Source organism: Lipophrys pholis, assembly GCF_963383615.2.
Source record: "Lipophrys pholis genome assembly, chromosome: 4".
In the NCBI taxonomy this organism is placed as follows: domain Eukaryota; kingdom Metazoa; phylum Chordata; class Actinopteri; order Blenniiformes; family Blenniidae; genus Lipophrys; species Lipophrys pholis.
In genome coordinates, this window is record NC_137637.1 from 34,408,089 (window position 1) to 34,423,132 (window position 15,044).

Sequence of the window (15,044 nt, forward strand, 5' to 3'; positions counted from 1 at the left end):
TTGGATTAAAGTGATTCTGATCAACCAGGTTTTCCTCGGGGCCACTAGACCCATGTTGAAATGAAAACCTTTAACAGTCCACTTCCTGTTTTGGAAAGTGACCAGAAAAGAAAAGTGAAGTCTGCATATTTTCCAGCCATTTAGCCAAATGGAACCTGCTTCTAAAAATAGAAATAAATCATGATAAACTCTGGAGAGAGCCGAGTTTATTTCCTGCCATCAGTCTCTCGGGTTGAAGAAATTCACGTTTTCATGTGGTAACATCGACAACAAGCTAGTCTGAACGCCGCCTGTGACGCTATCATGGTTATTCTCAGCAAATCAGTGAACGCGGGTTACAGTTCGACGGCGTTTCCTTCCTCCAAATACTTGACTCAGTTCAAGGAAATTGCTCCTGTTTGCAGAACATTGACCCGCCTTTAAAAAAAAAAAAAAAAAAGATGATCGTCGGAGAGCCGACGGTGGCAGTGAAACCCTCTCCAGTGTGAGTCACTTCACAAGAGCAATGAAGGACGTACTTGTGCTGCTGGTGCTGCTCAATGTCCAGCCTGCCACGGTAAGGTCCGAGTGTGTCTGTCACTGTCATGCTGGTCGTCGTGTTCATGAGGACTTGTCCGTCTCAAGCAGAGTTTCAACTGTTCATTCAGCAATCTTGAGTTAATTCAATGTGTGTAGTGTGTGTGTTCAGAATTGTGACTTCATACTTTCATCATGCTCATCAGATTGAATCACAATTCTTTCTCTTTCAAACTTGTTTGGATCATGTGATTTTTATTTTTTTTTTCCTGCCTTGGTCTGGAGCCAACACATTCACAGTGACTCATTTCTGTTTAACCAACCGCTCTCATCTTTATCGCCTGGTCACCGCTGTTTTAAACATTTTATTAAATATGTGTAGACTTCATATCTCATTCCTCCACTGAAGCAGCGACTCCTTCTGTTGCCCTGCAGTTTTCTTGCTGATGATGAATTATTTCAGGCGTGCAGCCAACATGAACAATGTTTTCCCTGAAAGCCTGCATAGCCCCCCCCCCCCCCCCCCCCACACACACACACACACACACACACACAGCCGGTGGTCACACCACACTTGAAGACTGGGCGATGGAAGCGAGGTCTTCTCTGCTGCCGCCTCCATTTCCTGTAATACGAGAAACACTCTGTGGTTCTCTGCAGGTTTCTGTTACCCTTGCCTGCCGTTGGAGAGCGGCGAGGACGCTCCAGCAGGTCACACCGGAGAGGTGTGAGCTGCTGCTGTGGCGCCACGCCGTCACTTCTATAGAAAGCTTTAAAAAAAATACAAAAACAACCCAGGCAATTCAAAAGATTACTGTTATTACTGAGTTGGTTCTGCACACTTTGGAATTACAGCCAATCATGAAGGGTGCTTCCTAATAGTCCCTCCTATCTCCTTTCCTATCCACTTTCCCTTACCCCATGGATGACGTCACAGGGTTAAGGAAAGGTGTTAGGAGGCTTCCTAGAGGAGTTAGTGAAAGGTGTTAGGAGGCTTCCTAAAGGAGTTAAGGAAAGGTGTTAGGAGGCTTCCTAGAGGAGTTTGTGAAAGGTGTTAGGAGGCTTCCGAGAGGAGTTAGTGAAAAGTGTTAGGAGGCTTGCTAAAGGAGTTAAGGAAAGGTGTTAGGAGGCTTCCTAGAGGAGTTAGTGAAAGGTGTTAGGAGGCTTCCTAGAGGAGTTTGTGAAAGGTGTTAGGAGGCTTCCTAGAGGAGTTAGTGAAAAGTGTTAGGAGGCTTGCTAAAGGAGTTTGTGAAAGGTGTTAGGAGACTTCCTAGAGGAGTTAAGGAAAGGTGTTAGGAGACTTCCTAGAGGAGTTAAGCGAACCAATAATCCGATGGCGGTGAAGGTTAGTGACGTCTGCTGTAGTGAAAAAGTAGTATAAAGGTGATTTCTCTCACTTTCCCCTGAGGCTCTAACCTCTGATAGAATGTCAAATATCTCAAGGTTTGAATGTAAAGTTTGAATTCCAACGCTCCTTATCATGGCCGCCACTTAAACACTTCCAGGGTTAAGGAGAAGTGGATAGGAAAGGAGACAGGAGGGACTATTAGGATGAACCCATAGTGTGCATCATCAAGCAAAGCAATGCCATTCCTCATGGAGATAAATGATCATTGTTGTTGCGTGGATGTCAGATTTCCACTCAGAGGTTTAGGAAACAGTCGGGAACACTTCCAGACTAACTGGAAGTCGCCCGAATGACCAGAACCTCACTAACTAACTACCTTAACTACAAAGCTGTCAGGCAGGTGGAACCAGAGGCAGAACTGTCACCTATTGCCTGTGACGAGAACCGCTTATCTGCATTCATCTGCAGCTCACAGGTGTGATGTGGGCGATCTGGAAATGACTTGAGGCTTCTATCTAACAACAACACGCTTCTATCTCACCACAGAGCAGATGCATGTCAAGATAAAGCGGGTCACCATCACTTCTCAGTATTGCGTCTCCTCTGCTCAGGTCTCCTCTCAGCCCTATCAGGCCGACTCAGAGGGAAGATGTCGCGATGCAGCTAAGGAGTACAAGCGCCCTGGTTCCTCTCTGTGCTGTAAGAGGTGCCGTCCTGGTGAGTGGAAACACACTGCAGCCTGGACAGGCCGTCAGCTAATAACCCCCCCCCCCCCACTCTGGCCTGGATATGAGAGCTGAAATAGTTCAAAAACATTCAAACGTGTCATTCAAAAGTCAGACATGATTTCTTTGGAACTTATTTGATTTTTACTATTATATCATAATTGTGTTTTCGTGATCTGTTTATAATCCTAAGTTCTCTTGTCGCGCCTCGGCCCTCTCTGTAGTAGTCACTGTAAATAAGAGTCTGGTCTCTATGACTCGTTGAATGAATGAATCCTTCTGCTCTGTTTGGGCTCCGGGAGCTTTGACAGCAGTGGTTTGGGATTTGAAGAGCAGGAATGCAGTTATGCCGGGAAGTTTCTGTTTTTCCTTCTTTCTTTTTTTTTTTTTTTCTAAAAGTTTGTCCATCTCATTTCTACTCAAGCATTAAGTTGATCTCACGCACCAGTTAACCTCCTCTCTCCCACTCAGTGTGAAATTAATTGTTTTACATTCCATCTCTCTGTTGAGTGTCGCAGGAAATGTTTACTGGATTCTTTTTTTCTTGATGTGTTTAATCCTAATTCCACTCAAGTATGAATTTAAAAATTAACATGATTTGATATCGATGTTACAGAACTCTTTACAGAACACGCAACAAAACGCTGATAATCTGCTCAATAAATGAGGAAAAATACATAAATTTGACTATTATGGCACAGTCTCTAAATTTGAGAACTTTATCACGGGATTTCTGTAAAAGATTTTCGATGCACAATTGAGCTGCGTTCAGAATCTGCTGTGTCTGTGTGAGCTGGACTGGCTCCGCCCACACATGCCCATCTTGGGAAGAGGAGGAAGTACTTCCTCTCGTGGTGCCATGTGCCAGAGCAGAGCTGCCTAATTGTGGGAGGAGTCAAAGGGAGTGCCTACCTCGACTGGGATTGGCTAAACCCCCGATGACACTATATAGGGTTTGATTTCTGATTGGCTGCTTGGAGCAACACACTTTTTAAAACCTGAAACAAGCCAGGGACAGAGAGGACAGACTGTCTTCACTTCTGGGACGTCAGTCCAGGTATGGGGACGAGTAGTACTGCTGAAGAACCTTTAGGAAGGGAATTTTCATAATATGAGCCTTTAAACGATGTAACAAGGAGAAAGGACAGATATTGTTCAAATGTAGGAAAAGGTAAAAATAGCCAGAAAATAAATCCTCAAGATGATAGATAAAGATTTTAATGTATTACTTACCGCAACTGTTAAGAATACTGGTTTTCTTTTTATGAGAATATGAATGAAACCACAGGTCAGTGGAGCCAATATCCTGAAGCCTTTCTAAAAGCAGATCATGATCAACGAGATCAGCGGCGTCACACATAAAGCCTGTGGCCGGCAAGAGGCTCCAGTCCGGCCAAACCACCAAGCAAACTGTAAAAATGTCCAAGAAAACATTGATTATTTGAAACAAATTTCCTAAGAGCAGCGGACACAACACAACACTGAGACCTGAGCCTGAAAGCCACACTGTCAGGGTGAGTTTGTAAAAACATGCATAATGCAACAGCTACAGGAGAAGTTTAATAGACGTTTCACTGGATTTTGCACCAGGAATTTTCATTATAGTGAATCTTTCTATTGAGATTGTAGTAGTTTTTGGTAGTGATTATATGATTATGAGAAAATACAGACATACACAACAAAGAAAAACTAAGTTGGAGTGCACTGAATAATGATCTCCATTCTGAATCTGGAGCTGTCTGGTCTCCTCTTGTGTCATCGTCAAGTACCTTACCTGTACCTGATGGCACTTCCTGTTTTATTTTGACTCACCTGTCTTGTCTGTGTCTCCGTGTACTTACTCTTCCTGTTGAAACACACTGACACACATTTAACACAAAGAGGGAGGTCCTCTTTGTGTTAAATGTGTGTCAGTGTGTTTCACCTGGGTCCTCCCCTTCCCAGTGCATTTAAACCTCCTTCCTTCATGTTTCTGTGCTCGATCGTCATTGTTCCTTCATGTCTCTGACATCCTGCTTTTCCTGTTACCTGTTACCTGTTTCCTGTTACCTGTTTCTTATTTCCTGTTTCCTGTTTCTTGTTTCCTGATTCCTGTTTCCTGATTCCTGTTTATTGTTTCCTGTTACCTGCTTCCTGTATCCTGTTTCCTGTTACCTGTTACCTGTTTTCTGCTTCCTGTATCCTGCTTCCTGCTTCCTGTTACCTGTTTCCTGTTTCCTGTTACCAGTTACCAGTTACCTGTTTCCTGTTACCTGTTACCTGTTACCTGTTTATTGTTTCCTGTTACCTGCTTCCTGTATCCTGTTACCTGTTTCCTGTTACCTGTTTCCTGTTTCCTGTTACCTGTGACCTGTTTCCTGTTACCTGTTACCTGTTTCCTGTTTCCTGTTTCCTGTTTCCTGTTTCCTGTTACCTGTTTCCTGTTTCCTGTTACCTGGCCCCCTTTTGGGTTTTGGACTTTTCGGCTCTGACTTTGCTCAACCCAACCAACCGTCAAGCAAATTCGAAATATTCAAAGGAAACGTAAATTTTTAAACAAATTTTTTAAAAGTAGGGGAGAACAGTCATTTTCTGTTTGAGTTGTTTGGTTTTTGAGAAAATGTCATTGTTTATTTAACTTAAAGATTATATTGAGGCTGTATGTGGCCCCTGAACTAAAACGTGTTTGACACAACTGAACTCACTTTGGGCACGGCGTTACCATCACAAGCACAATGTTCAGAGTTCATGGGAAGCGGTTGGGACGGTGTCCTGTGAACTTCTAGTCCAACGCTAAAAATGTGTGAGCAAAGTAAAGTACATATCATACTTCATTACTGGTTGAAGTTAGTGCCTCATATGAGAACAGTAATTACCTGGATGTTGTTACAGGACAGTCCCTGAAGCGTGAGTGCTCTGAAACCACCGACAGCGACTGTGTGGACTGCGGCCCGGGGCTCTACATGGGAACCTGGAACTACTATAAAAACTGCTTCACCTGTGCCAAATGCAAAGAAAGTCAGTCAATTCACCTTTAATGTTTTAATGTTTAATCACTTGTTATTATGTGTCACTGTATGTTTTCAACTACTGCAATTCTGAAAAGGCGGGGACATTGATAAAACTCGTTAAATGTTTTAAATGCTGTGATCTCATACTTTAATTAACATTTTACCGTTTAGCAAAAAATAAATAAAAATCTCACGACATGTGAAATAGACGTATTGCTGGAGTTTTGAGGGCGAGATGTTTGCACACCTGATGTTTAGTGACTCCAGGCTTGTTTTCCATTCTCAATGTGCATTGGATTATTTTTATGTGTTCCCTCGTGGCTTCCACTTTACGAGATACAGCTTTAACTTACGTTTGGTGAATTGGAAGGAAGACTTGATCCTTCCATGACAGACATATTCCTGTTTTTAATGCGGCACCAGTTTCATCCATCCGTCTTCACTGAGGGTTACAGTAGCTGCAGATGAGCCCACCTATAGGTGAAGACCCCCGACAGGTCCTCAGTCCATCAAACAGCAATGGACAACGACCCGCATTGTTTTTTAGACCGTGGGAGTAACAGAATAACCTGAGAAAATCCCAGAATTCTTCCCCCAATCAAAGTTGGACAGGGAATATTGTCACTCTGAGCACGAACCACTTCGTCAGACTCTTTTTAATCTCCTTTTGTTGTTCGAACTTATTTGAAATGTGTGGCAGGCCGTCAAATTCAAACAGAACTATGATGCATATGTTCTTTTTTAAATAAATTACGTTGTCATAAGCACTGTAAAGTGGTTCATCAGGTCTTTATGCACATTTTGTTGATTGTGCTTCTGGACCTCTTTTAGTCTTTAACAAAAAAAAAAACACCTTTTGTTTTTCTTTATTTGCAGACAAAGGTCTGCAGTACTCTCAGGAATGCTCCTCTGCCAGAAATGCCAAGTGTGTCTGTAAGCCTGGGAAGTACTGCAGTATGGGATTTGATGAGCCGTACTGCAAAGAGTGTATCAACTACAAAATATGCAGAGTCGGATACGGTGTCTCCAAACCAGGTACAGGCTGAGTCTCAGATTAATTAACTCGTTTGCGTGAAGATTCTTTATTGTCTGTTAACAAATACAATAGAGTAAAGTTACAGTTTTGACTGTCAGATGCTTGTTTCAGCTCCAAGTCATATATTTTATATCTTAACTCAAGGTTATCGTACAAAGTTAATAAAAACAAAGAAAGAAATGCTTCAAACTGTATTATTTAGTATTAAAATAATAACCCAAAGAGAACCAATTAATTTACCATCCTGCTGATGACAGCATCCAGTGCTTGTAATTTGACCCCAGCCTCAATGTCTTGCTGGCTGCTTTGTTCCGGAGAAGCTTTTAGACCTTCAACCTAAAAGAAGATAAAGATGTGTCGTCGTTCTGATTTCAGACTTTGGCATCATGACGTGAAACGTGTGGCTGTTGTGTTCAGGTTCGGCAGAATCAGATGTGAGATGTGAGCGATGCCCCGACGGGACGTTTTCAGACGCCGACTCCTTCACCGACCGCTGTCGGCCTCACACAAAGTAAGAGAAGGAGAGCCACGTTCACACCTCTATCAGCCGTAACATTATGACCACCCACGAGCACAGCGAACATCACTAGTGATCTCTTCCTGTCGGCACGTTAGTGGAAATGTAAGAAGCAGAAAACCGAAGGATTTGAGCGACTTTGACAACGACTAAACTGACTTGATATGATCTGTTTCAAAGCGTCTCCAAAATTGCCGCTCCTGTCGGGTGTTTCCACTCAGCTGTGGTCGATGACAAATGGCCCGAGGAAGGAAAGAGAGCGAAGTGGTGACGGGGTCATGGACAGCCAGGACCGATGCATGAGGGGAACAAAGGCCGAGCATTGTGAAATGATCCAGCAGACAAGCCACAGTAGCTGAAAGTTAATTCTCGTTTTGACAGAAAAGTCTCAGGATAACTAGTGTTTGTTGCCAAAAGCGCTGCAAATCCTGAACCTACATGAAGGGTGATAACGTTATGGCTGATCGGTGCACACAGCAGGAGGTAACTCAGATCTTTAACCTCCTCCTTCAATATTTGCAGCTGTAGCCGGAGTGCTGTTGTCAGACAAGGCGACGCTACCTCAGACACGCTGTGTGAATATCAGACCACAGCAGAAACGACGGCCGCCGTGCAGACAACTGCAAGAACAACCCCGAGCACAATGGAAGGAAACTTGGCGTCGGCGGCGGCTCCACACACACTGAGTGGCGCCACGCAGTTTGTCAGGCCTTCGGTTTCAAAAGAAAAGTTCCACCTGTCAACAGAAAGCCCACCACCACCGCCAAGCACAGAGCCCGCCGCTCAACTGGGTACCAGAACTCAGCGGCTTCTGCAGGAGTCGTTCTAAGAAAGCTGTGAATCATGATCATCATTTCAAAAAATATCCTCCTCCTCCTTTCCTCTGAGGTGTTTCTGTTTTACCTCTGCTAGTTGGAGCCGTCGCTGGAGTGTTTGGAGTCGTTTTTCTCCTCATCGTTCTCGTGCTGCTCTGCTTCTGCAAGCGACTCTGGAGGAGAGGTAACTGCTTCCTGCGCCAGCGGCCATTAATCAAACCCCTGCTCTGTGAAACAAACAGCCTCGCTTGTTGTATCCACACTGCATCTGTCTTCAAGTACAGATCTATAATGAGCAGTATTTGTCAGCATCTTTATCGGGAACTGTTTGAATTTCAATCTCACGACCATTCAGCCGCCCATGCTTCCTTTTTTTTTCTAGACTCTGCAAGATTACAAACCAAAGTCGACGCAAATGGAAACTGTCAGAGCGATGATAAAGTGAGTGAACTTCTTTTTTGTTTTTGTTGGTGTGACGGAATACACAGTTGGCTTCACATGTTCCTACAGCCTGTCACACTTCAAAAAGAGCTACGTCATAAGTTCAGCGTCTTTAAAGATGTAAACTGTTTTTTTGGTCGATGTTGGATATGAGTCTATAATCCTAGTCCTGCCGCTCCTGCATGTTTCAGGTTTCTCCTCGCTGCGACACGCCTGGTTGCTTACTTCTCGAGCCTCAAGGCCACAGCTCGTCCTTTTTTTTATTATAGTCAGTAGTAATAAATACTTGTATAGAATTAATTCCACCATCACATGTCGCATGTGGATGTTTCTGTTTTTACCACTATATAAATCTGTCCAACATATCACGTACAAAACAAGTCAGTTAACTCTTTGTACCAAAATACGTCCTGAAGTCATGTGTCCTGTATTTAGTGAGTTCAAGTGTTTTTCAGTCCACATGTACAGGTGGTAAATACTATCTAAAGCTTTATAGGGAGCATAATTTAATCCACCATACCAAATTCAGCTTGTCTGTCAATGAAATAATATTTTTTGTGTCACTATATGCCCTCGCTTTGTATTTAGATTGAATGATTCAGCAGTGGCAACCTGCCAATACATTCCACTGGTACATTTCCAAATGTACATTAACGTGTGTTGTTGTTGTTGTTTTAACAATGTTGAGTCAGAATGTTTAATTATCTCAGAGTGAAAAGCTGTTTTATCAACACATTTACTTTCCCGTCTCTTCCTCCTGCAGATCCGTCCCATTTATTTGAGGGAATGTCAGCTGACGACTTTCACAGTCTCCTCACCAGAACAACAGTGCCTGCTGGAAAATGAGGCGCTGCCCCGCAGTCAGAGCAGGAACTCCGCCCAAACTTCCACCGGGACCGACGGCCACGAGTCCATCCCCCCGCCACAGCCCACGTTGGTCTGCGACCGTCCTCATTCTGCTCTGTCAGAGCCCATGACTCTACTGTCCGACACGGAGCCGGCCCCCTCACAGCCCGGAGCCCCCTCACAGCCCGGCGCCCCCTCACAGCCCGGCACCCCCTCACAGCCCGGAGCCCCCTCACAGCCCGGCGCCCCCTCACAGCCCGGCACCCCCTCACAGCCCGGAGCCCCCTCACAGCCCGGAGCCCCCTCACAGCCCGGAGCCCCCTCACAGCCCGGCGCCCCCTCACAGCCCGGCGCCCCCTCACAGCCCGGCACCCCCTCACAGCCCGGAGCCCCCTCACAGCCCAGAGCCCCCTCACAGCCCGGAGCCCCCTCACAGCCCGGAGCCCCCTCACAGCCTGGCACCCCCTCACAGCCCGGAGCCCCCTCACAGCCCAGAGCCCCCTCACAGCCCGGCACCCCCTCACAGCCCGGAGCCCCCTCACAGCCCGGCACCCCCTCACATCCCGGCGCCCCCTCACATCCCGGCGCCCCCTCACAGACCGGCGCCCCCTCACAGCCCAGAGCCCCCTCACAGCCGCCCTCACAGCCCACCAGTCCGCAGATAGCCACCCCCGTCACCCCCGGCCCCCACGTCAACGTCAACATCACTTTGAACATAGCAAACGGCTCCTGTGGGGCTCCGTCATGTTTGCTCACGGGCTCGAAGCCAGCGGACTGCGATCTCCGCTTCGGCGAGGAAGAGGAGGGCGTCAGCGCGCCACGGCAAGAAGGAGGCAAAGAGTCGGTGGTGTCTGTGCAGGAGGGCGACAGCTGCTGCACGTGACGACTCATCTGCACAAAGGACCTGACTTTTCATCTGTCCTGATGGAAACACAATGGATGCACTGCAACTACGTCATGTTCTTGTGAGGAACAGACTTAACGTGCATTTTCTCGATGTACATAAAGTAAGGAGATGAAGATATTGTTTTTCTTTTAATGACTACTGAGCAACTGCATAATAAAATCATGTGACATGCATTAAAAAGTTTAATTCTTAAAGAATGTGAATGAACGGGCAAACGATGACAAACACAACAACACTGGAGGTGTTTTCTTCTGGACGTGTTCGTCTGTCACTATATATATATGAGCTCTGACTTTCTCTGCTCCTTGATCCTCTGCTGAGTCGTGTTTGGTGATTCTCCGTTATCTCTGCAGAAATCCATGCTCGTGTTTCGTGCCTGTTTTTCTTGATTTATCTCTCAGTTATGTGGTTTAGTACGCTGCTGGGCTACTCGCACGTTCTTCTGTTTACAACCGCAAGCGCTTCATTTTTCAGACTAAACCAAATACTTGTACTTTGTTACTCTGCTTGATTAGATTGTTCAGGTCAATATCACAGTCTCGTCATTCTGAAACTGGAGGAAGTGATTAAATCTTTATCAGTAATGGTTTCACACTAACACTTCCTGTTACGTCCTGTATTTTAATAAGATTTTCTTTTTTGGAGAAAATAATTTAGTTCCTGGTTCAAAACGATGGTGCAAATGGAATCATGGTCTGTGTCGATGCTCAGCATGAAAAGCATTGTGTATCAGTGAAGTTCTAAATTATTTCTACTTCTTTTGTCAGAACCTATTTGGACCTTGAGAGAAGGAGAACCAGGTTTGAATCCCAGCTGTGGCAGGAAAAGTGTCACGGGTTGAAAACTCGCTGAATATCCAGAACAGGTTTTGAACAAAACAAGTACACACACAGTTTGTGTACTCATACTTAAATTCAGATTGTGAATACTCCAAGCGACTCTTTATCTTTAAAGTCTGACAGTAATCCGACTGTGGAAGTTTTCATGTGAAAAACTAAACTAATCAAAACAGTTTGACCTTTTTCCTGAGTTGACATCTGTTGGATATTTCAGCTGCTGTGTGTTGCCTCTCCGGTCCGAGATCATTAGTGGTGGATGTTAAAAGTCAAAGACCCGTCAGTTGAGATCTTTGCTCCCGGCAGCAGCAGGACATGAATGACGGATGCGTCCCGTTGGGACTGACTCAGACTTCACTTTTTGCTGGGTTTTGTCCATAATCAATTAGAATCCAGTCCATTTATTTACGGCCTGTATTACGTCCAGAAACCAGGCAACCGCGTCATCTTCGGTCGATCATCCACACGGTGTGGCGTTTTATCCTGAATATAATCTGTAAAAAGCACCTAGAAATGGCCGTGTTGTATCTGCTGCCATTTGCTTTACAAGTTTTATTCTCACTCTCATTCATACAGCAAAAGGCGCCGGATGAGGAGAACTGTCCTCCATCATGGATAAACTGAGCTGACGTTGAGCAGCTCATTCAATCTTTCATGATTACACACTGAGTCTCTTCCACTGCAATACAGTAAATAGAAACCTTCATCGGTGGGACGAGGGACCGGTCAGAACTCGGGGATTGTGGGTTATTTGTTCACATTCCTGGATACCAATGACTTCAGTAGCACTTTGTCCATCTCTGTCGACGGTGGGTGGAACTGATCCAGAAAAGAGCAGGGTACACCCCTGACAGGGTTTCAGTATGTCGCATGGCACACACAGCCAGGTAGACAAATAAACACATTATATTCACACCGACAGTCAATTCAGAAACATCAATTCACCCGATATTTCGACAGTGAGAGGAAACTACAGAAAATGCATGCATGCAAATTCAATACATACATACGAGGTATTTTGGCATATTATGTTCTATTTTTATATTATTAGATACTTCACAGCAATTAATATTTCATGTTTTCTGGGCTTGGGTTTTTATATATTGAACCCATAATCCAAAGACATGGTGTCTCGACACTGACTGTAGGTGTGTTTATGTGTGTGCCTTTGTGTTGCTGATGATGATCCAATAGAATAGAATATAATAGAATAGAACAGAAAAACTGCACATGGAGACCTACAGAGAAATTCAACCAAAATAAATATTGCAACTGCAAATTGAGTGATATTTGAACTATAAGAAAGAAACAAATAAACAGTGTAGCTGCTGGAATTACCACTGCACAGACATTTTGGTATTACTCTACAGAAAGAGGTTTTGCAGCATTCAGTGCAGTTGGAGCTCCTAAGTAAAAACAGTATTTACCCACTTGTCTGCGTTTTCAACAGGATTTTAAAAGAAATGTCTCTCGCCTCCCCTGATACCGCCTGAAGCCCCTTTTTGCAGGCTGGCTTGCAGCTCTGACACCGTCTGATACGATTGATACCTTTGACATCCTCCAGCAGACACCTGACCTCACCTGTGGACGAGCCGGTTGCTTTTCCGCGGACGCTGCTGACACCTACTGGCAAAACGTGGGCACTGCAGCCGCCTCGTCGCTCCGGTTCCACCAACAAACGTCTTAATTTGTCAGTGACAGTTAAATTTGGGGGCAGTTTTTAGACTAATTTTCCTTATTCTAACAACTTGTACTAAATAATAAATAATAATTGGCCCATTTCTGTGTCTTTTGTTCGTTTTGTCAAGGCAGCGGGAAGTATGTACCACGCCATGATTCTGGAGGGGTGGATCAAGACACATATCACTATTGTTCCCCTCCCTCACACGCAACTAAACAATCATTTTTAATTTGTTATCGAATACACCACAGCCCTCCTTAGATTATGTCTGTACATTTTTGGAAGATTTCCATTTGTTTCGTGGAATCAGAGCCGAGCATTCCCCCCGGAGTTTGGCGGAGTTGGTCGCGTCTGTTGCCGCTGTGTGTTCCTCTTCTTCCTGAAAGCCTCTCGCAGTGGAGCCGCTGATGTCGCTGTGGCCGCAGGCAGGTGAGTGCAGCCTCTTCCCCCCCCCCACACTTTTACTCATCCGTGCCAACAACAATAACAATTTTAAGCCGCTTTCCCGACTCGCTTGTCACCCCTTTACACGCCCCCCTTTTACCGCGTTCGTGTTTAGTGAGTCTTACGCCTTCTTTTCGTGTCCCGGTCTTCACCCTCATCCTCCCGCCGGTGTCGCGGTCCTCCTGGCCGTTTAATGTTTACAAGCCAACCCAGAGGACGAAGTGCTTCAAGGCTCATAAACAGCCCGAACCTGCGGCTCAAGTGGCGGGTCGATAGTTTAGGGGGACGTGGTGTTAATTAAACGGCCCCGTCCGGGCAGCCGAGGGCATTTAAAGGGACGCTCCTGCACGCTGGAGCGGAAGGTGGGCAGTGGATCACACCGCTGCAGGTGTTCGCCTGTTGGGCTCAGTTTGGTGCAAAGACACCATCAGAAATGAGGACTAACTCAGTCCTCCACCCTGGACAACGAAGGACTTCATGCACAAGCACACTCAGGATAGTGGGGTCAAAGCAGACAAAGTGAAAGGAAGAGTTGCAGCTGGGTGGTTTAAAGGGATGCCCTGCGTCAATAATAGTTTGCTTTTATGATAATCTGCAGTAAAATACTCGAGTAATCTCCCTGTGGAAACGCTTTTAAATAAATCCGTCAGTCATATTCACTATCCATCAATGCACTGGGTGATTTCCCAGTTGAGTAATCTGTTTGGTATTTTTCAGGTTGCTTGAGTCAAAATGATCAGGAAACCTGGGTAGTTTTGATATTTCGCTTGTTGAAATAGTTTTTAATTTACTGTCACTTGGTCTACTTTATATTTATCTTTTATCTTTAGTGTGCATTCATTTCCTTTATTATTTTTAATATTGTAATATAGTGTGCTTTTTTCTTTTAACCTATAGAAACCCTTGTGCTGAACATGTACTGTATTATTCTACGCATAATTATTCTGTGCGATGAATAAAAAACTAAACTTCACTCCAATAAACGTCAACCTTTACATGGGTTGTGGGGGGGGGGTTACGCATGAAAAGCTGAAAAAGTCTTAATTGTTTCTTCTAGCTTTAAGACACGGTTGCACCAGCTGGGTGAATAGCAGGTTACAGCTTCAACAGGTCACCAGTCCAATCAACATAGTCACCCGGACAATTATCCACGCAGACAGGCCGTCCTCGCAGACAGGCCGTCCTCGCAGACAGGCGGTCCGCGCAGACAGGCGGTCCGCGCAGACAGGCTGTCCACGCAGACACGTTGGAGTCACCAGTCAACTGAACAAGCATGTATTTTGATTGTGGGAGGAAGCCAAAGTACCTGCAGGGTACTCATTGTACACATGGAGAAGATGCAAACACCATCTTTGTGCACGACGTAACAGTTAGCTGGTTTACTGCCGTGTAAACCAGCTGAGTTGATTCAACTAAACTTGTCTAAAGAAACTGAAACGGTGGTTTAAACTTCCTCATGAACTAAGCAAAAAGAACCCACACCTTGTAAAAGATGAAAGTTTTAAGACGAAATTATGACGGACGATTCAAAACTCTTTGATACGTACTTGTATGGCCCTTTTACAGTCCAGAACGCAATCCTATAGCTTAGGGGAAACTTAAAATATTCAGTTTTAAAGAGCTTGAACTTTTGATCTTTTGCACTTTTCTTCTAAAAAAAAAAATTAAAAAAATAAAAAAATCATTGGATTATTAAAAATATTGCCAATTATTTGTCTGCTGTGATTCGATTGAAGGGCAGATGTTCCAGCGCTGCTTTTAACCACTTGGTGGTGGAGTGTAGTCAGAACCAGCAAACCCACGAGATTAAATATTGAACAGTTTCTTCCCAAAGTCCATTTTGTTAAAGTGCAAAGAAAAGACTGTTTCATTGATCCACCTTTCCATTATGGATTTGTTTGTCCATATAAACCTTCCTCTTGTTGCACACCACTAATATTGT

The 15,044-nt window shown here is 44.7% G+C and overlaps 2 protein-coding genes across 3 annotated transcripts in view; both read left to right on the forward strand.

The window, feature by feature from the left end:
- Window positions 1-371: 371 nt before the first annotated feature.
- On the forward strand, window positions 372-10,734 carry tnfrsf1b (tumor necrosis factor receptor superfamily, member 1B). 2 transcript variants are annotated; one of them, XM_080460924.1, is made up of 11 exons: window positions 372-556; window positions 2,476-2,581; window positions 5,461-5,586; window positions 6,456-6,614; window positions 7,033-7,126; window positions 7,655-7,923; window positions 8,045-8,131; window positions 8,330-8,388; window positions 9,152-9,399; window positions 9,509-9,782; window positions 9,856-10,734. In XM_080460924.1, the coding sequence occupies exons 1-11, from the start codon at window positions 506-508 to the stop codon at window positions 10,201-10,203; spliced, it is 1,821 nt and encodes a 606-aa protein (XP_080317050.1). In that variant the 5' UTR covers window positions 372-505; the 3' UTR covers window positions 10,204-10,734. The 2 variants fall into 2 exon arrangements, with proteins under 2 accessions (XP_080317050.1, XP_080317049.1); XM_080460923.1 differs by having other exon boundaries at window positions 9,152-10,315.
- A 2,316-nt stretch (window positions 10,735-13,050) lies between these two features.
- trim62.1 (tripartite motif containing 62, tandem duplicate 1) overlaps window positions 13,051-15,044 on the forward strand; it is a 46,750-nt gene continuing 44,756 nt past the window's right edge. The window contains 1 exon segment of the mRNA XM_080461461.1: window positions 13,051-13,087. The gene's annotated coding sequence lies outside the window, so the exon portion shown is untranslated.

Excerpts from the sequence above, each read along its gene's own strand:
- tnfrsf1b (XM_080460923.1), top strand. The coding sequence starts at position 506 with ATGAAGGACGTACTTGTGCTGCTGGTGCTGCTCAATGTCCAGCCTGCC. Across the intron at positions 2,582-5,460 it reads CTGTAAGAGGTGCCGTCCTG|GACAGTCCCTGAAGCGTGAG; the intron begins GTGAGTGGAAAC and ends ATGTTGTTACAG. Across the intron at positions 6,615-7,032 it reads ATACGGTGTCTCCAAACCAG|GTTCGGCAGAATCAGATGTG; the intron begins GTACAGGCTGAG and ends TGTTGTGTTCAG.